At 45.9% G+C, this 21,587-nt stretch overlaps 1 protein-coding gene across 11 annotated transcripts in view; it reads right to left on the minus strand.

The window, feature by feature from the left end:
• TCF4 (transcription factor 4) overlaps positions 1 to 21,587 on the minus strand; it is a 244,897-nt gene that overhangs the window by 62,867 nt on the left and 160,443 nt on the right. For 3 of the 11 annotated variants that reach the window (XM_050913665.1, XM_050913664.1, XM_050913663.1), the window contains exon 1: positions 6,946 to 7,047. The exons of the other annotated variants lie outside the window; for them this stretch is intronic. In XM_050913665.1, the coding sequence (XP_050769622.1) occupies positions 6,946 to 7,014 (69 nt within the window). In that variant the 5' untranslated portion in view covers positions 7,015 to 7,047. Of the gene's footprint in view, positions 1 to 6,945; positions 7,048 to 21,587 lie in introns of those variants that run through there. 11 annotated transcript variants of the gene reach the window in all.

Below are 21,587 nucleotides of genomic sequence, written 5' to 3' on the forward strand. Positions count from 1 at the left end.
GCGGGTCTGCACCGCAGCCCGGCCCGGGTCTCCGGAGAACAACGGGCGAAGGGCTGCCGGGTTTCGTCGCCCTTCAACCCAGGCAGCACCCAGCTCAACTCCTCCCTATCCGGGGGCTAGAGACCCCTCTTCTTCTATTCAGCTGCTTTTCATTACAAAAAGAGTAGTACACGGTTTAAAGAACAATTTGATCTTGTGCACATGAGTTCTCACACCAGTCCCACTCCTGTGCAGACACCTAATAAAGCTCTGCAGGTGTATGAAATTTCCTCTACTCAAACTTTGGGGAGGGTTTTGTGTTGGGTTTTTTTTAAGTATTATTAATTTTATTGGCAAAACTGAAGTCCTGATAGGGGAAAGAATTCAAAGCTCAAGTACCAAATTGTACACAACAAATTGCAGAGTATATTTGTATTTGTATGCATGCAAGTTCAAAACGTAGATGGAAGATTTGTGCTCTGCATGCTGTATTTCACGTGGCCACCTCTGCTTGGGAAAAAGCTGAGAGCATCTAGAGCTGAAGCTATGCCTTAGGAAACCAGACAGCCCACAGCACAAAAGGACAAATCCCTCAAGACCAAAGGTCTGATTCTGCTCCTCCTGTAGCCAACTTCCAACTTTAAAGTCCCTTTAACTTACAGGAGATAACACTGTAATACTACTTTCTCAGGAAAAACAAAACACCAAAAAACCAACAAGGAAAAAACAAACAAACACCATCCCCCCTCCCAAAAATACCCCTCAAAAAACTCACAAATGAAGATAAGATAAATGCAGTAAGTTGAGACAAGCAAGACCTGCCCTGAATTTTGTGGGAGAAACATTTCCCAGTGAAATCTACGCTTTTGGATGATTCTGACTTGCTATGCCAGAACAAAGCTAGATGCTAAATATTTTGAGATACCTGCTGAGGTCTGAGAATGCAGTCTCCACATTGAACCCTGAGAGACTTACAGAAACTTTTTAATGAGCCTGAGAATTTCTCCACCGTAAAAAGGAACACAGCAGAGCGAGAGATCATTTCTGACGTAATGATCCCAGCTATCCATGATAGCAGATCTTTTGATTAACCAAACAATAATAAATACAAACACTTTTGATATGAAAACACTGGGTATACAATGTTAGTTAAATACAGCTTCTTGCTGTACATGAGATTATTTTCAGCAAAAGTGCATTACGATTTTTCGTTACTGAGTGTTAGCAATGACATATTAAAATACAGCTATGTGGCACTGGAATTTTGAAAGGATGATTTTAAGCTCACTTCTTTTAACTGCTCAGGCATTTTTTCAAGCAGACTACTAGATGCACTGGCAGTGCACTCCCCGTGCAGCACGCTGTGTGTCTAAGGAAGAAGGCTGGAGAGCTGGGCAGCAAACTCATCACAGCAGCACTGCAAAGTGCAGCCTGAGAAACGAGCACATGAGTTTTCACTAGATCATCTTTACAAAAAAACTAACTTCTTTGTTTAAAAAAAAAAAAAAAACAACACAACCCCCCCCCCCAAAAACACCAAACGGAAAAAGAAAGGAAAAGCCATCCAAAGGACGGGCAACTCTGTGCAGGTATCTTGTGCCTGTAGCAGTTTCCCACAGTATTTTACTACGTCTGCAGAGAGGCTGACCAACTGTGTGCTACCCTCCCCACCAAGCTGCAGGCACCGTACTGCAGTCACCTTTCCCACCACCCTGTCAGGCTGCAAAACTTCAAAGGCCGGTTAAAAAAAAAAAAAACAACCAAAACAAAACAAAAAAAACCCTCAAAACACAATAATAAAAAAAAGTTCCACTAGCAACACAATATCATAAAATCAGAAAGAAACTGGCCAACATAGGCTACAACATTCACTTTTCAAAATAAATTCCCTGTGCAAAATAAGCAAATCCCATGTCTCCAAAGTGCCACGGCAATTTTACAGTAAACCAAGTATAATGCAAACCAGATTTATACTGAAACAGGAAACAAACAATTCTTCTGCACAATTTCCTGTAGATCAATTGAAAAGGTATTTAAAGACTGCACCAGCCATTAGATCTTTTGTTAACCCCCCCAGCCCTGCCCACAAAAAAGCAGCTCATAATATACGCTATTATAAGATGTCAACACCCTACCATCATTTTCCATGTCTACCATCAATCTATAACCAAATAAAATAAAATTCTATTTATAATTTCTTTTTGAGAAAAAAAACACCATAATAATTTCCAAACTGGCACAGATGAAGAGGTGAAGTTCACTTCTGATCAGCATATGCAAAGCATATTTAAAACTAAGATTCAACGTAACATCCTGCAAGAATACTAAGCTTTAATAATTCCTAAAATACTTCAGCAAAATCCAGCTTTGCAAACACGAGGCCACTCATATTTCCATCACGTACAATGGGAAGAAAGCGATCAGACCTGCCGAGTGTAAATCTTCACTGAATAGTAAGGTATCCTGACCCTTAAAACCAGTGCTACAGTTATTTCTGCAAACTCAAAGATTCAGAATAAATTTGTTCTATCTCCCTTCCCTTCCTCCAGAATGTAAAGCACAAAACCACTGATTGTGTCAAAATGTGTGTGTGTATATGCAACTATATATATAGGTTTATGTATATAGTTATAATTTACAAAATTTTGTTTTCTTGTTATCAGTAGGGAGCCTACCAGTTTATATGAATTTATGATATAAACATGCAGCCCTCCCATAACCCCCCCAAATACTGGAAAAGTCTTCTCAATATTTTAGCTTCTACTCACAATCCTGAAAAGAGTAAGCATTGCTATATACACACGTATACACACACACATACGGATTTCAAATCATGAAGCCGGAGCTACCCATATGTAGATGCAATTTGATGGAGGAGTTGTAAATTTAGCGTAACTTTGTTACAAAATCTATCCCTACACCTCGGAAACAGTTTAAATTATCTTGTAACTTTTGCTAATGAATATCTTTTTATGATCTGCCTGTCAGTACTCCAATATTCCCAGTGAATGAAACGCTGACATTCTTTAAACAAAGATGAGCCATAAACATCACGCTGAATTACTGCCGGTTCAGCCCAAAGGGTGCAAGCACCAGGGTCTCTCATTTCGATTTCGCGATTTCTTCCTCCTCGTGCTCAAAAAGAAAACTTTCTCCGCGCCGTTCCCAGAGCGACGCCAGCCTCGTGCCATTCACAACTCCTCACTTGTCATTATTAAGCGTGGTACATGGAATTATTACACTCTTTGGCCTAGCCTATTAGCAGGAATGATACCATGGAGCATTCATCTTCATCTAGGAACTTTATGGAGTTGAAAAGCTTTATAATAAGAATAGCAGACAGAATGTAAACAGGAAAAACTCATTAGCATTTACTTTTTGTGATTTGATGACTTGACAAATAACTATTTCAAAACAACTAGTTTGAGAGATGGGTTGAAGCTTGTTAGGATAAAGCAAAAAGAGCAATTACAATAATTATAGGTTTCCCTATATGATTTAACACATGCGCATGGTGGGAGCTGATGATGTGATCTTAAGATACCATTAAAAGAAAATTTTGCCACTTTTGTTTTTCATTTCCATTTGCAATAATTCCTTCTTTATAGTTCCATGCATTTAAATATATTGTCTATGACCAAATAATACTTTATTAAAATCTCAGTGAGATGCAATTGAAAATAAGCAATTCTGAAAATCAAATTTAGACAGTAATCCTGCATCCCTCCCCTTGCAGGTAATGTGCATATCCTAAAATACCACACGCATCTCGGGTAGCAAGAAGCAAGGCTTAGAAGAAAATGGCTCTTCTTGTTTCAGTGCTTCCAACGTAATCCAAGTGTTAATCTAGTTAATCACAGATAATAGTGCACACTTCTAACTCCTTTGCTAAAAAGCCTTTTTCATAATATTTTAGGGAAAAAAAGTGAATCGAGAGCCCAACATTTATATATTATACCATCAATGTAATCACCAAGCACTAGCTTATCTTTACACTTTACTATTTGACACTGGCAGTTTTGCTATTGTTTTGAGATTTTCTAAAACAAATATCCTCTATCGGAAGAGATGTGAAGGAAAAGATTTCTTACCGATGAACATCAGTAAATAGTTAAAGGCAAAAAGTGCTCTCCCACAGAGTAAGCTCTCCTAAAACACCCTGCGAGCGAGAAAAAAAAAAGCAAGTTGCAGAAAATGTGTTCTGCAAATCTTGCATTTATGGCAGTTTAATTTTTTTCCAGCCATTTTTGTGACTCCTGTACCCAACAGCACTCCTCTTCCCACAGCAACTTCGATTCAGAGGGCTTTGGAATGATTTTGCATTTTTTTCTTCTTTTGTTTATTCCCAGGGAAGACCTGCTTCCGCTGCCTGCTCGCAGTTCAGAGAGTTCAAACTGAATTTAAACAAGTAATTGACTTGTCACTGGGGAAAAAAAAAAAGGGGGGGGGGGGGGGAAGGAAGGGAGGAATTCAGAACTCTATCTTTCCTGCACAAGGAAACTTGTGCGCGACAGAGCAGCCCCTGCTCTGCTCCAACAACTGGGCAAAAGCTGTGCAGCCCCGAGAGCCGAGGGTCCTTTCGACGAGGCGTTGCGAACAATTAATGCATGGCATCCCCAATCTCCGCACGATGCCTGGCACCACATCAAGAGCTGCACAATGCGGAACCGGAGCCAGAACAATGCCGGCTCTATAAAACACAAAAATCTGTTTGTCAAGTGGACGCAGGAATACTTTCGCCCCCTCCCAAAGGCTGCGGTGCCGGCCTCGTCCCCCAGCTCCCGCAACTCCCTCGCTGCGGCCGATGCCTTTTCCCCGAGCCCCGGGAAGGGAGCGGGCAGCGCTGCCAGGGCTGCCCGGCCCCCCCGGCGCCGCGGGGACCCTCGCCCCTCTCTTTGTGCTCGCCCGGCGCGGGGAAGCGCCGAGGCCAGGCTGGCTTTTCACGAACACCTTCCGCCGGTGCCTCTAAATACATCTCCTGCGACAGAGCCATCCTGGTTTTTACGAGTCCCACCTTCTGAAAAACACAAAGAAGAGGGGAAAAGGCCTGGCAGCCGAGCGGGGTTTATTAGCCCTATGATGTCATATTCTGCAGTTTTATGGAAGTACGACAGGCGGCTGGCACGACAGGACGACATTGCGGTCTCAGCGTTCCCAGCCTCAGGGACACGGACCGTGGGGCCGCTCACCAGGCGGGCTGGGCATTTCGCTTTCTCTGTTTAGTTACTTAAAAAAAAGAAACCAACAAAAAAAATATACAAATAGACCGAGGGGGGAAAAAACCCCCAAACAAAAGGAAAACCCCAGCTCCCACCCCCACCTCCATTTCCCTTATCAAGCACTCCATCTCGCCCCCCGCAAGAAAAATCCAAAGAATAATGAAGTTGGTCTAAGTGTTGAAAATTGTTTACCGTAGCCCTGACGCTGCGCAAGCACTGTGCATCGCTGCTTCCTGCTTACAGGCTGCTGTCGCCAGGATTTTATTACTTAGTAAGGATGAATAGCAGCTTTTAGGAACTTTTTCTTTTAAAGCTACTGAGGCTGGCTGGCCCTGCCATGCATGGGAATGTCAGGTAGACTTTAGGTGTAGCCTTAACAGCTCTGGAATAGGAATAACTAATTAAAAAAAAAAAAAAAAAAGAAAAAACAGCCCTGCAGTAAATTTATGAATCTTTATTTTTTGCATTTTTATGATTTTAATTCTCAATTATTTTTCCTGTGCAAAGTCCCTTAGTTTCTACCCACAGACCAAGTGTCCTGCATTACTGCAACGTGTTATTTGCAAAATATTCAAAACAAAAGACGAGGCCCACAACTCTCACCAATAAGCATATTTAAAAAAAAAAAAAAAAATCTCAGTTATTCAAACAGATGTTCATTCATGAGAGCGGCTTTCCGTACGAAACAATTCGAGCTGGATGTATTATAAACACACGCTGGTCTATGCCACACATGCCTACACATTCAGACGCAGCCGGGCAGGATAATGAGTTTGCTCCATCCACTCCATCCGAAACGGGCCTGGGTTAAAACTCTAACAGTTCCCTTTTGGCCTAGCTACGCCGCCCTGATTGGTATCAGATGAAACGAAAGAAAGTTGAAAGAACCCAGACTGGAGCAGTTTGCGAAGCCCGCTCCCCCCACGCACTGCCCTCCCTCCCCAGCGTTTCCAAATTTTATTTTCCTCTCCCTTCACCAACAGCTCCCCTCCTTACCTCGCCCTTCCCCTCTCCCCCCCCCAATATTTTAAAATATACTGAAATACTTTTCCTTCTCAAGACCCAGCCAGAGAAAAAAAATAAACCTCCAGATGGCAAGTATAAACCTTCTGCTGGGGTTATGCACAAAATACCAGACACTTTTTTTTTTTTCTTTTTTTCTGAAATAAAGCGTTTCTGTTTGAAGGCGGGGGGGGGGGGGGGGAAGGACCGAAGTCAGCCGGCACAGGCAAGTCACTACAATGCGGGCGGGAATGGGGCTTTTTTTGTCATTTTCCGTGATCTTACGACTACTTTTTGAGCGGGGCTCCCGGCCCCACGCCGTCCCCGCCGGGGCTGCTCGGTGCCCGCACCCGCGGGTCGCAGGGGGAGCCCCGCGGCCCCGCGGCCGCGCAGCCCCGCTCCGCTCCCGCCCGCCTTCCCCCCTTCTTTTTTTTTTTTTTTTTTTTTTTTTTGGCTCTGCACTATTTTGACTTAACCCCAAACTTTTAAGCCCGGGCGGACTTTCTAACGTACAGAAAAAAAAAAAATTAAAACAAACTGACACCCCCCCCCCCAAAAAGCAAAACAAACAAACAAAAAAATAAATAAAAGCCCCCAAACCCGACTCGAATGGCAAAAGCGGCGGCCGCGTCCCCAGCCCGCCGGCCGCCCGGGGCTCCGGGAGCGCGGCGCAGCGCGGAGGATGCTCGTCCCCGCCACCATAAAACTTGTCCAAATTACACCTTTAATTGCAGCGCCAGCTTACCGCTTTCCCATTATAGTAGTACATCAAAGAGTTGCCGCCCATGCCGGGGATCGTGTATGCGCAGTACATGGTCCCGCCGCCGCCGCCGTCCCCCTCCGCTCCCGCTCTCGCAACTTTTATTTCAAACTCGCTCTCCCTTTTTTCACAACAATTCCTCCACTCGCATGTTCCCATATGGCCGGGCCAGGCGCGCTCAATATGCAAAGCAGGGCGAGACCATTCGCCGCGCGGGGGCGGAGGCTGCGCGCCCCCCCCCCCTCCTCCCTCCAACCTTCCCCCCCCCTCCCCGACACCCCCCCCCCCCCTTCCTACCCCTTTCCCCGTGCCCGCGCACCGCCCCGCGCCCGCGCACCGCCCGGCGCGCTCCCCGCCGGCCGCCCGCGGGGCCGCGGAGCCGGGCCCGTTACCGAGCGGAATACAAATGCGCTTAATTGCCTCCCCCCTCTCCCGCTCCCTCGCTCTCCTCTCCTTTTTTTCCTTTCTTTTCTTTTTCTCTCTCTCTCTCTTTTTTTTTTTTTTGTTTTAATTTGATTAAAAAGCGAGTGGCAGGAAGGGAATCGTATGATGCACATCTAATAACTCCGCCATCTGTCCGTGCTGCTGGCGCGCTCCCAGCATTGTGCGCAGCTGCCGCGGCCCGCCCGCGCCCCGCGCAGCCCCGCGCAGCCTTACCCACCCCCCCACCCACCCCCGGTTTTTTTTTTTTGGTGGGTTTTAAATAATAATAAATATCCCGGCGTCCCGGCCCCGTCCCGCCGGGCGCTGCTGCCAAACATCCCCCCGCGCAGCGCCCTGCGCCTCGGCCAACAGCGCAGGGGGGGGGGGCGGGGGGTAAAGGAGGGGAAGGGGGGGGGTCCCCCCCCCTTCCCCTCCTTTACCCCCCGCCCCCCCCCACGTCGGGACTCACTTGAGCTTGCCAAATTCAGAGCATCACAGGAAAGGAGGGCCCCTGGGAATTGATCCCAAATGAAACTAAATCATTTGCATATGCCGAAGCAAATGCCATCCGAGCATACAGCCAGTCTCCGGGCTCAACTTTAATAATTCAAAGCACCTATTTCCTTACTCCTCGACGTGGTAACACACCACATACAGTATTAATCAACGACAAAGAGATGGTGATGTCAATTCCGAGCTGTCGTCTCGGGCGACGGCAAACTTTTCTTTCATACTTTCCACCCAGATCTATAGGGTCGGCGTGCGTGGCTGCGTATGTGAGAGGGGGGGAAAAACCAGGGGGAAAGAATGAGCAGAGGTTTATCTAACTCACTTGTTCTGCATTTATTCGGGAGGTCCCCAGAGGTTTGGGTAAACAGTACTTGAATTATAATCACACATTTCATTCAAATTTCATGCTTTGAGGATTTTTTCCTCATTAGAACAGTTAGTTGTCAATCTGACAAGATCACATTTGTAACCTTTAAACCACCCTCAGCGTATAACACGGAAGGCCAAAAATCCCAACTACTACAGGTCAACGTGCAACAAAACGCTCCACCAGAAAGGGAGAGAAAACGCTCCTCACACCCAGGGCTTGTCGCAGACGGGCAGGACATTTTCTATACCACTAAATCTACTTTATAAAACTAACTTCCTACAAATGTAGATATTAATGCTCCAGAGGTGAAAAATAACAAAGTGCTTTGATCATTTATTAAAAAAAAAACCCCTTCTGGTGTTTTTACTACACACCTAGAAATAAAGCCCGTTCTTCCCTTCTGCATTTGCTAACTGCAAAATATGGTATTCTCTCTCTTAATAAAAGCTGTAGTTTCACAGCTCCACACAAAGTTATACAACTAGCATTACATTTTAGTACAAATTTTACCACAAAATTAGATTGGATGGACCTTTAAATCATCTCACTTTATCGCTTTCCTGCCACGGAAACAATCCCCTAACTCCAGCAGAATAAGCTTTTTCTGACTGGCACTAGATAATTCTAAAAATTTCACATGTTGATGTCTATAGATCATGGAAATGGAGAGAGACCCGCGAGTCTTGAAAAGCAATCCTTGAATCGTGACCAATGTGTCATGAAAATGACTGCGGATGATTTCAGTTTGTGTTTTGCAACCTCGGAGTGGGGAACAGTCCAACGTAATTTGGATCCTGTCATATTAGCGCTTTCATTCTCCTGAATGGGAAAATTTCGGTATAAATATATTGTACATAACTTGATAAGAAGTTAATGTGGTTTGCAGGGAGTAAGCCCATAACTATAACATAATTCTCAACACATGACATTAAAAATTAATTACTTTACCATATCATATTTGCGTTCGACACATACATTGAGATAACTTTAATATATTTTCCTGCCTCGCTCGGGAACCTGTGATTGTCCTGGATATTTTTCCTTTTTTCTTTTTCAGAAATAGAAATGTGTACCTTACATAAAATTCATAGGATTAATAACTATCGGAGAGACACCGACCGCATGTAGGGCTCTGAAATGACGCAAGGCAAGGCGACGTTAGTCCTCTGCCACCCACCCTCCCCTTCCCGCACCCCTCTGCCCCGGCAGCCCCCCAACGCAGCCCTGCTCGGGAGATCCCTGCGGCATCGTCCAGCCCCCACCCTCCAGCCTTCGGGGGTGCGGGTCTGCTGCTGGCACGCTGGCATGGCGGGGGACGCGTCTCCAGCCACGTGGCCCGAGCTGGCCTCCTGGCTAACGGGAGCCCATTGATTAAAAGAGCAAACCGCTAAAAATATAAGGGGAGTTATCTGACGAGAAGCAGCCTTTTTAAAAAATTAAATCTTTGTTGGTGTTTTAATCTCCAAATGCAGCGCTCGATGAATTTGCATCTGGCCGTGACATAGCCACGTTGGGGATTTTCGCTGAACCAGGCAAAAGCGGTTGTTCTGCGCTGGGTTTTGTTGTTAACGCGGGCTGCTGGAGAGCCAAGCTCCCCGGCAGGACTCAGCACCGACAAAGGCGAGGATTTGCCGCCAGGATTCAGCTCCGGACATGCCGGTGCGAGGGCGCAGGGGGATGCTGCAGGTGCAGCTGTGCGGGACCCCCTGCAGACCCCCGGCGCCTGCATCTGCGCTGCCGAGCAGCTCCCCCCGCACACCCACCCGCCGGTGGGCATCAGGCTGCGCCATCTTCCAGCCCTTGCCACAGAGTGGTGCCGGCAACGCTGCAATTACCTCCTTCGTCTTAACGAGAGGCTGGCAGCGTGGAGACGCCGAAGCGCAGGCGGGGAAGAGTGACGTGGGGACAGCGCGTCCCACCGCCCCGCGCCGCTACCGGGCACCGCACCGGCCTCCTCCAGTGAGGAGGAGCAGCTTCCCCGTGGTCCTGTCTAACCAGCGTGTTGGCTCCATTGCCTAAAAGGTATTCATTTTCCATGGAAAGGGTCAAGGATGAGTATAAACCTTTGTTTTGGTAAAAATCGTGTTATGCTGTACCCAGAAGGAATGCCACCAAAGGGCAGGGGACTTTAAAATACATAAAACCTAACAACAGATGCATAAAATGCTCCGATAATGCATTATTTCAGCATTTTCTGCGTTAGGCGTCATTCTTTCAGCATCTTCTAGGTCAGTGATAACAGAACAAGGCTGATCAGGTGTAACTTATCCATGTGCTTATGGTATAAATATATTCCCCTAACACAACACAAGTAGGGACAAATTCAGGTCAATATGTCACCTACGTAGCATGACACAGCAAGTGTAGGATGCCAGGTTACGCGGCCATGTTGTCAGAATCCAGTTACTTTAACATTACCCAAGTTAATAATTTCTTTTACGGCCCTCCTGTTCCATTTTCCCTTTGCACCGCTGGTCACCCCGGCCCAGCCGCCCAGGCAAGGTATGGCCAACTGGTGAACGGGCAGAGAAATCAGGTAGGGCTGCCGAGAAATAATCAGTGCTGTGATTTCTGTCATATAATTTCAATGCTTTGGTATATATACACTCGCTTCCATTCTCTCCTTGCTTCTCTTGTGTCAGATCCCAGCAGCAAATTCCAGGAGAGGGTGAGGAAACACTCAAGAAATCCAAGAAGAAGAAGGACCGAAAGGCAGGTTTCTGCGGCTCCCGCAGGAGGCCATCCCTCCTGGTCCAGGAGGGGAGGAGGGAATGGGTCCCTACTTTTCCAGCAAGGTTTTCAAGACAGAGAATTTGGAAAGGGCCCCATCCAGTGAGCTGCTGGGCACCCTGCAGGGGTGCCGCAATGGATGGTGTCCTGACGGAGCGGCTCCGCCACGGCACGCTTCGTGTCTGGAAAGAGACCTTCCAGAAAGTCACAGCAAAAGGATGCTGGAAGGAAGAGACAGCAGTCACGTTCCTGACGCTACTGTAACTGAGGTCCTCGGAAGTGAAGCAGAGAAAGAGAAGCTATCTGCTAGATGACAAGCTTGCAGCCACAAATCGAAACGGATAATGGTAAAATATCAAGTAAGGTGACTAAAATAACCAGTATTCCTCTAAGTCTGGGTCACTTGGATAATCTCATCCTTCTTACACAAATCCTTGAGTGTAGTTATTAAAACATACCCGCCGTGGGTGGAGAAGTGGCTCTGAATGCCCAGATGTGAAGAATTTTACCCAGCTGTGGTGTTGTGCCCCAGCTGAGTGACCAGGACCTCTGCGCAGAGGTCCCATGAAGACATGCCCCACCTCACGCCCCACCAGCCTTTTCCGACCAGCTTCTCTCCTATTAAAGCAAAACAAAAAGAGAAGCAAACCCCAGCTCCGTTCCCCAACGCCAGGTCTATTTTAGGAGATGCCAGAGCTGAGCTAAAGGTTTCTTAAAAATCCCCCCCGAAGTGCCTGCGCAGGGACGGTGCCGGCGGCAGCAGAGCTCAGCCGGGGACAGCCCCGGCGCCTCTGACCGGAGGGGACCCAAACCGAACCCCAGAAAGCTCATTCAGATGCTGGATAAACACAAGAACAAGTTGCACCATGTTTACCTTACACAGACATAAAGACGGGAGACGTTTTCGGTAGCACACGCCGTGGCCATTTTCTGGTCTTGGTTTTGGAGGATCCCAGATCGAGTTAGCGGTTAACCTGCTGAACTCGAGATGACGTCATTTATAATTGTCTCTTTTGTAACTATTGCAACTAAAGGTAACACTTATTTTCCTACAGTTTTGTACATTCATATTCTCTCCTCTCTCCCCAGGAAGAGGTTCATATTCAGATACTTGTGCACCATAGACTGAATACAGTATAAATATCTAATTATACAGATGCTATATGAATAAATCAGATCCTGAAAGCCACAGTCTCTAAAAAGCTACTTTAAACCAGCCAAATATGGATACGTCTGCTTTAATATTATAGACTACCTATTGATGGCAATCCTAATCAACCCCATAATCCTACGCGTTGTTTCCAGGCTTGTCTGCCAGGAGGAAGCAAGCCTTTTTCCCAGCACTGAACTAGCTCCAATCTTTCTCATTAAGGGGACAAACTCTCCACCAGATGTTTTAACCGGGTGCAGCTCGTGGAGTGGCCCTGACAGTTGGTTATTCCAGCAGAGAGCCTGGACCGAGGAGCCAGGACCGAGGAGCCAGGATGACCGGCAGCACCGCCTCAGCCTGCTTCTGAAGGACTCGGGACTGGCCCGGACAGCATCCACGGCCATGCCGGTATGAGAATCCTTGTCAACAGGATTTCTTTGTGCATGAGTCGAGTCATCACGACAGTACCTAGACCTTGCTAAATTTCAAAATAATTTCAATAAAAGTACCTTTGCAAGTTTTTTTCTGAATTGAAATGGTCGGCCAGCTATGCCTCGTGGGTATCGGGACGAGTGCCGATTCCACCAAATTCTTGTACGTTTGTATGTATTGAACATGTTAGGCGGGCACATCTGCTATATCCAGAGCAGGTTTTAAGCAAATTGCCCTTTCAGCAGTGACTGATTCGGTGACATGATTGCACGTGCTCCTGTTCTTGCACTGCCAAACACAAACGAATTGGCCGAAGTGGGTGCTGTGACTGAGGTTGGAAGCCAGGAATATGGCAAAAGAGTTAGTCTGAGATTACCAGAACGAACCATAGAACATCTCTGCGAGCATCCGCCAAGTTTAATCTGTAAAATATCAGACGACTTCTCCTTTTACCTCAAATGCTATAGACTGAATTTACTAGATAGCACATGAAGTTAATAACATAATAAAACCCTAGATCAAAACTAGCTATTGAAAACCAAACCAGCACCCAATGTTTGCTTTCCAGAAAAGCCAATTTTAACACATGATCGGGTTGAGCACATCCCCTCAGCTGCAGTATGAGCTGGCCTGGACCCCCGGAGCTGGGCAGGGCACCGGGGCAGGCGAGGAGGCACCGGGCACTCTGGCTTATCCATCACCTTCCATAAAACTTATCTTACAAAAAAAAAAAAAAAAGCATAGAAACATACTTTACAGTTAATCTATTTTAAACAAAACTGTCTATCTAAAATATCCATTTGCCACTAGGTTTATTTTTGACTACACTGCTTGCTAAAAGCCAAGAGAGAAACTTAAACCACATGGGCCAGGATTTCTTCTTGCACAAAGGCACTATTGCCAATTTTTACCATTTTATCTTAGTATCGGAGTGTTTGGTGGGCTTTCTTTTCTGGAAAGTCAGAGCTGCTGTAGTCATTGATTACAGGATGATCTCAGATTTCGTATTTTGAAGACTGAGCTTCTAACTCCGGTTAGTGTGGAGGAGAGCTGGGAAATGGGAACTCTGAGGCAGAAAACCCCAAAGGCTAATAAAACCAACCCAATCTTTACTATTTTTAAAATGTCGTGATTTCTTTTTTTGTGGATGGGAGGGCGGCCGACTCATGATATTTGAACCTTTGAGGTTAGCAACACTACGACGGCTTCTCCACATTGCTCTGGCACCGTAAACAGGCCCTACGATGACTGTAAGGTGGCATCAGGGCTTCCAGCCCAAAGTCAGGAATTCTGCTGGCCTAGACTATGGGCCAGAACATCCCATGGGCTTTGATTCGGGATCCGCTACAGAAACGGACAGGGAAGTGGGTTTAAGGTTAATTTCTGACATTTTTCTCTATGTTCCCAAGGCACACAGGGTTAAGTGATGGGAGGTTCCTGCATTTGGAAATTTCAGTGTCATTGGTCTCAATATGGGACTACAGATGTTGTACCATAGTTTAGAGTCCACTGGAGAAGTATTTGGTAAAACAAACAGAGTAAGATTTTTAACATTTCATACAGTGCCGAGCAGTTCAGTGATCGTACACACCACACAATAAACAAATAATTTCAGATTATAAGGGATTATTTTTGCTTTTGCAGTTGAAGTCCAATCTAGAGTGATCGGTGCTGCAGTTATTGCTCATATTGCTTTACTGAGAGGTTTCCACAAGTTCTTGGCCAATTGTTCTCCATTAGCGTTAGCTACCATTACAAAATAAATAAACATTTTTGAAGCATAAGGCAATCAAGGACCCGATCTTATGTTCAGTCTTTAGGAAAAAAAATCACACTGTAATATAATGATTTTCATTAGTAACAATATATATTGCCCCAAGTGGGTTCTGTGGTTTATAAAATGATAAAAGATCTACTTGCACCAGAACTTCAGAAAGAATTTATACATATTATGCTGTTGCATAATTATTTTTTAAAACAGTACACAAAAAAAGAAAAAAAAAAAAACGTGGAAAAGGTAAGAAAAAGTTGCAGACACCATGCAAGTGGACACATGGCTAATGTTAAGAACCAAAACGTGGCCTTTTTTTCAGTCACGTGCAGCAATTTGTCTACATAGTAAACCGTTAGCAGAGCTGATCAAAGCACTCAAAAGCGTTTCTCACTACCCTCCTCTCTGCTAAATGATCTGCAGGACTGAACATAGATGTGGGATCCTGCAAACTCGGATTCGTTCCCACTCTGCCACAAGAATCTGGGGAGGGAGCGGGAGAGGAACGCTGCTCCTCATTTATTGCACATTGCCATATGGAAGACTTTTCAGCTGTTACATAGTTAGGCCTCGCAGCCCCTCCATCTAGCAGTTAAATATTATTCTGTCACTGTTTCCCTTTGTATAGACGGAGCAACCGAAGCTCGGAGAGGCCACGGGCACCGCGCTGGTGCTGCAGTTACATCGAGTCAATGGTGCCAAGGGGATTAGAGGCTGGGGCTCCCCGAATACACTCCTCCGACACAGGGCCTCCCAGGGGAACGGCTCGGGCTCTCTGCCCTGACTACAAGGGAAAATACGAAGTATGGTCACCCTGGTCCTGGAAACCGGTGACCCGGCCACACGGCGATGCACGAGGCATTTGGGAGGAGTACGTGCCTGCGGCAGAGGAGGCTGGGCTGCCACCACGGCTCTGAGCTCCCGGGGATGCTCGGGGATGAGCAGGTCATGTTTACACATGTGTAACTTGCTCCGAAGATTACCTTTGTACTTAGGAATTACTTGTACTTGAAAATAACCCCCAACTTCAAAGAGCAAGACAAAAGTAGGGTTAGAGATAGTGCATTTTTGGAAAAAAGCAGAGAACGAGGTAAAATCCTTTTGCATTGCCCACCCACGCACATCACCCTCCGTACTGAGCAATACGGTTTGGTTTCGCTGCTGGGTGCAAGGATGGGTAATACACAGAAAGATGAAGTGGCTGGTCCTGAAGACCTCAAAGAATTAGGGAGGATGCAGGCAATTTGAACCCCATTCTGCTGTCACCCTGGGAGAGCAGCCCACGTGGGGGGGGAGATGGGCGGGGGAGATGGAAATGGCACGGTGAGAGGTCTGGTCAAGGTGGAGACCATGAAACTGGGATGCTGCTCAGAAGAAAGAAGGGAGGGCCCTGTGCAAGGCTTTCTTTGAGGATACTGCTCAAACAAAGAAAAGAATCTGGAATAATGGGTATTTAATGAACACAAAATGCTGCTTGGTGATCCCAGACCCTACCCAGAGAGTCTCCCCATGCCCCAGGGAAAACCAGGGCTTGGGCTTCCCAACCACCCAAACGAAGCACTGTTCCCTCCGCATCCCCGACTGCTGGGGTTGTGTTTCTGACTGGGGTAGCACTCTCGTTACCTGAGAAGCAAAGATGGAAATAAAAGGGTTTTATAACACCTGAAAGATTTCCGCTGTCCCAGCTCTGGATGTACAAGAGCAGCGCAGCTGAGCTGCAGCACGGGAGGGCCTCTAGCACATAGAACATGTCTTGATATTTTATCAGTTTTATCTCTACTTTAAGAAATATGGGAGATTACTCCTGAGTCAAAAATCCGTCCTGCCACAGAAAGCTTCACCTGATATTCTGCCAGAGCTTTTTTGGTTGGTTTGCTTCTCATTACTCATGGTTACCTCTCCTCCTCTACTAAACCACATCATTGCTCTTCCCTTTTGCTGCTTACACTGAGTTGGCCTTTAAATCCTGAGCACGTTGCAAAATTTCAGAAGTCCTGCTCAGGACTGAATCAGGATCTGAACTTATTGCTTAAATCTCGTTCTGGCACAGGTGGAGAGGAGCTAAATCCAGCCTGGGACTGGGGCGCAGGCGGGCGGGCTGCAAGGTTTGCGGGAGGTTATTGAAGCACCAGCATGAAAAGCATCAGATCTTTCCCAAGTCTCAGCTCTCTGCCTGCCATGCCGGACTGGGCTGTAACCAGTGTTAGCATTTTTGCTTCTACAGTCTTTTTTCCCCTCTCTTTGCATGAAATCGTTTTGTCTCTAGTTCTCCAGGAATATCGCCTGGAGGAGGGAAACTGTCGGGTATCTATCTTTCCTTGGAGATCTTCAAACAAAAGATGTTCTGTGCAACATTTGTCAATTTTCCCATTAAAGATGAAGAATTTAGCTTTCAGAGTGAATTTTAACCCTTCGTATAGTAAAACTGGATTAGACGCGACAGTAGCGTAAAAAGCAGTAGACAATTGTCTAGACTGGGCATCCAGGTGCAACGGGAGCACCGCACTCCCCTCCTGCCCGCTGCGAACGCAGAGGGATGCTCCTGCATCCACGGGGGCTGCGCGCGGTGCCTCCGCCACGGCCACGGTGTGGGTTTACCGGCAAGTGGAGCAAAGATTCTGATGTCTCTCTAAATAAAGGCACAAGTCGCACTAATTAAGCAACTCCTGAAATGGCGTGTTTGCGTTTGATGTACAGCCTGCGCGGCGCACAGCCTGCGTCGGGACTGAATTGGGGCCAGAGATGTTATTGTACACGGCATCCGCTAACCACAGGGTTGAGTTTACTGAATTTGGCCTGGCCTTACAATTTTCTTGCTTTTGTAGATTTGTCCCTTAATGGTATTTGAACATTCTTTTGTGGTTTAATACCGAATTGCACAGTGCGGGAGGATAATTAGTGGTAAGTATTAAGCAGTTTATGTTCTTCTGTGATTAGAGAGTGAGTCTGTGAGGTCTTTGGGCACTAGTTCCACGATGTTTTATTTTTACTACGTAAAATCCTTCAGGAGAAAAGGGTGTTTGTACCTTTGATTTCATTGGGCTTTTCACAGTGAATAATGTGCTAAAAAGTATCTTGCAACCTGACTGGTTGGACTAAAGACCTCAGGCTGCTGGTTCTTCTGAAACAAAGTATATGATTTTGTGAGTAATTAGGGCCATGCAGTGGTTTCACTGTGTATTTTACATTATATCAAATATGCATATTTTTTATTTATAAACAAAACGCATGCACTTAAAATACACAGCTAACCAACTGTAAACACATACATATTACAGAAGAAATCTCTTACTGAAATGACACACTTACACTTTCCCATGAACTTTTCCTTTCAGCAATCCTAATTAATACTCAAAAGCACATTTTCAATTATACGAATCCAGATGCTATATTCAAATACATATTTTTATACCACAGCCATTCCTAGAAGCCTCTGTCATCCTGTGCTGCACAGGCACCGTGCTGAGCCGGAGCCTGACCTGAAGGGGTTACAGCCTGGATGAACAAAGACAGCCAAAAAAAGGCACCCAGAGGTGAAGTCACTTGCCAGAAAACTCTCTATCCGGTAGGCAGCAAGCTTGGGGAGCAAGGTCCGACTTCCCCGGTGCTGCCTCCTAACACTGTACCATATTCCCATCGACTGCTCAAATTCACACTTAAATGCCTAACACATGTTAGTGCCAACTTGTATAACAAAACACGGTTATTTGGAAGTCCTCTAAAACTGCTTTTGCTTGGAAAGTAGTTAATGTATAGCCAGATTAAGAAGGAAATCAACTGCTTGCTGATAAATTCAGTGTAGCCAACTCTTGGGATTTTATCAGGAGTCTTGCAGTATTTCCTGTTCTTTTTGTTTTGGTTTTTTTTTCCCTAAAGCCTCAGCTCCAAAAATTCTGTAATTACATAAAAATCTAGATTTCATTAACAATAGCAGTTTCAGGCCCCCATAGCTGTGGACAAAACCTGCAAGTGCGATCAGAGCACACCTAGAAGTTCAGAAAAAAACAAGGGGCAAACACAACCCCCCTGCATTTACACGTTTCCAAAAGTCTGCTGAATTTTGTGAACTTGTGTCTCAGGAAGCCGAGTTCGGATTTTTAGCGTGTACCTGGAGGCTGGCAATCGCGTCCAGGTGCCGTCCAAGCACGGTGGAAACGCGAACCGACAATCCCCATGAAATCCCTCTGCAACATGGAGCCCAGCACGCGGGGTGGCCGCGGGCAGGGGCGATGCCGTCCCTCCGAGCGGCTCCCGGCGAGCTCAGCCTGCCGCCGCAGCACCGGGGTGCGGCAGCCACGAACCCCACCTTCCCTGCCCACCCCCCCACGGTTTTAGGTGAGGCTCGGCGCTACGTTAGCGATGATTTTGGTAGATATTATTGTTGCACTTGGAACGTCCTTGATTATTTACTGCAGTAGCCACAGCAGAGAAGCCTTCAGCCATGAATTAAGTGCAGCTCGTTTCTTCGACCTCAATAATAAACCACAAAATGTACCTTGCATTTTAAACTCTTCCTCCAAATATCACGGGCGAGGAAAACCTGAAGCGGTGGCTCATGTCAGAGGCAAAACAATTCAGGAATAGTCTCTCAGAGAATACAAGTTGTACTAAAAATTCAGGCGCTGCAGCCCAAAGACTGGCAATGAAGTGGTTAACAGACATATGCTGTATAATTAGGAGATGCATTAATGATTATGAATAGTAAATGACTTGGTGCAAGGAAAAAATCTAGTCAAAAGGGACATGCACCTATCTTACATGTTTATTAGAAACTGTATATAACTAGAGAATTCTGCTATTAAGAATCCTGCATTATTGGTGTAAATACTTCCAAGGGTACATCAAATTGTAATCTTTCATACGACATCCATCAAACCAGGCTGGAGATTTTGACAAACATTAAACACAGTAAGGAGGCAATTATGTATGCATGATTTAATCTGCAACTAATTAATATGCAAATTTATTCATATGTTAGTTACTAAATTAAAAATGCAAAGAAGCCCTTATGGTGATTCTCAAAATTTTGCACAAACAGAACATTTAAAATATAAGAAAAAATGAAGTTTTTTGGAAACCTGCGGCATACTTTAAATCTTTGGAAACCTGTTGCACGGAGATGGTTCAAAAATATTTACTTAAATACCGGAGAATGATAAAAGGTGCGTTAATTTTATGTCAAAACGTGGTGGCAGAAAGGTTAAACACAAATCTCTGAAAGTCTTAGGAGATGTGCACTAATTATCAAACAAACTGTATTCTAGACTGAACTCCCACAGCCTGCAAAAAAATTCAGGCTCGGCACAAACCGGTCATCTTTCTGGCATTTTGCTCCATTTGTGGATGCGTGTGTGCCAAATCCAAGTCTATTTTAACACCAGCCGATACCCCCACGCCCTCACTCTGCACTTGGAAGCACTTTGACGGTCAGTGACACAAAAACCCACACTCTGTTTTCACCTGAGTAGGTTTTATGTTTAAGAAATCTTCTGGAGAGATTGAAAATAAGAGGTGTGAGGGAACTAACTGGGTGAAGGCAGACAGAAACTGCCTTTAATTCTTTTCCAAATGCATCTTCAAAGAAAAACAAGGATGCAAACAAGAAGCAGACATTTAGATATTTCCTGGAGAATTGCTACAGCTATGATTCGCAATAGTTTCTACCCCCTAGTAGGTAAGTAAAGAACAATAATTAAGTATATATTATACCATTGTTTGCATTTTGAAGGTATCTGTTAAGGCATACGTTTAATGTGCCAGAATTTCCTTGCAGTCGTATTTCCAGGGCGAGTTCAGTTATATTCTGAGCTCTGTACGTGGCTCTGAGACTAAGCTGGAGCAGCCAGCATAGCCAAAAAACGAGGCACAGGTCGAATACAGAGGAAAGCACAGTAAGTACTTCCAGGCTGTTTCCTGGGCCAGCGAACTCTCACTATTTCCTTTTTTTTTTTTCCTCCTAAAAAATAAAAGTAATCAGCTCTGCTGCAGGCCAGTGCCAGAAGAGGATGCTGGCACTGCTGCTCCTGCTCCCACCGCCTGGTTTGGCCCCCAGTGCCGAGGCCATGCCGGCAGCAGCGTGCCCGCAGCCCCTCGCCCGGAAAACCCCCCGTCCCCGCGGTGCAGCCCCCCCGGGAGCTCTGGTCTGAGCCCCCCGGGGTGCCGGCTCAGAGCCGGGCATCCCAGGGAGGTCCTGCCCGGGCACGGGGCGGCACGGCACAGCCTTCCCGCAGGGATGGGACCCGGAGGGGACCCTCGAGGCTGGCGCGGGTCCTCGCGAGAGCAGCTTCGTCTGCTGGGTGGGACTGCACGTAGCGCTACCACCCGAGTGACATTTCTTGTTATAGAAATGACGAACTCTCCTTCAATTTTAAGAATCAATGCGGTTGTACGAGCACTTCCTTCTGTTGTGATTCACTGCTGCAGAGCGCTTTCAGGATCAGGAAAGAGCATCCAGAGATCAAATTTACCCAATTTAAGGGGAAAAAGTCTAGACTGGAACGGAAAACTGCAGCAAAATCGCTTTGAAAATACAAACAGGCTTGGCTGTACGTATTTAAATCTACTTTGTTGCGCCCTGATAGGTGATTCTTGATTTTTGTTTAGGCCAGAACCAAATGTAAGGCTTTTAAAAGCTTAAACGTACACATTTATGCATTCATTACACAGTGTTAAATCTAATTTGTTCTTTTTACTGTCACAGGAAGCACATGTTTAAAGCAATCTGTTTCCTCATATGAATGCTTTCCTGTCTGTTTGAAAAAAATTGCAACACACTTTACCCCAAGTAACCAAGAGGTGATCATAAATATCCCTAAATAGCATTAAACAGATATGAAAGACATTAACACTTCCAGAATGCCAAAGTAGTATTAAAAAAAATTCTAACAGATGCTCCTAGGTCAAAAAGTGAAATGTGTGTTTCCTGAAAAAACACTCTCATCAGAATCATAAATGAACTGTGAGCGGAGAAATGAGGTGTTGCAGAGCAAACGAGAGGATCTTTTTGGTTAAGGACTCTGGCACACTATTGCCAAAGTGTGGTTGCAATAAAAGAGCCAAAAATAAAGGCGAGTTTGCTAAAAACCAATATCCTTTGTACTCCACCAGGTGGCAATGACAACAAGGGAGGGCTGCCGGCTCCGGACCTGCCCCGGCCCCGCGCCCGCCGCGCCGGGAAGGGCTGGCTCCCCCAAACTGGACTCCGACCAAGCGATTTAACTTTGCCTTGTCACTTTGTGGCT

This window comes from Gymnogyps californianus, chromosome Z (assembly GCF_018139145.2).
Source record: "Gymnogyps californianus isolate 813 chromosome Z, ASM1813914v2, whole genome shotgun sequence".
Lineage (NCBI taxonomy): Eukaryota > Metazoa > Chordata > Aves > Accipitriformes > Cathartidae > Gymnogyps > Gymnogyps californianus.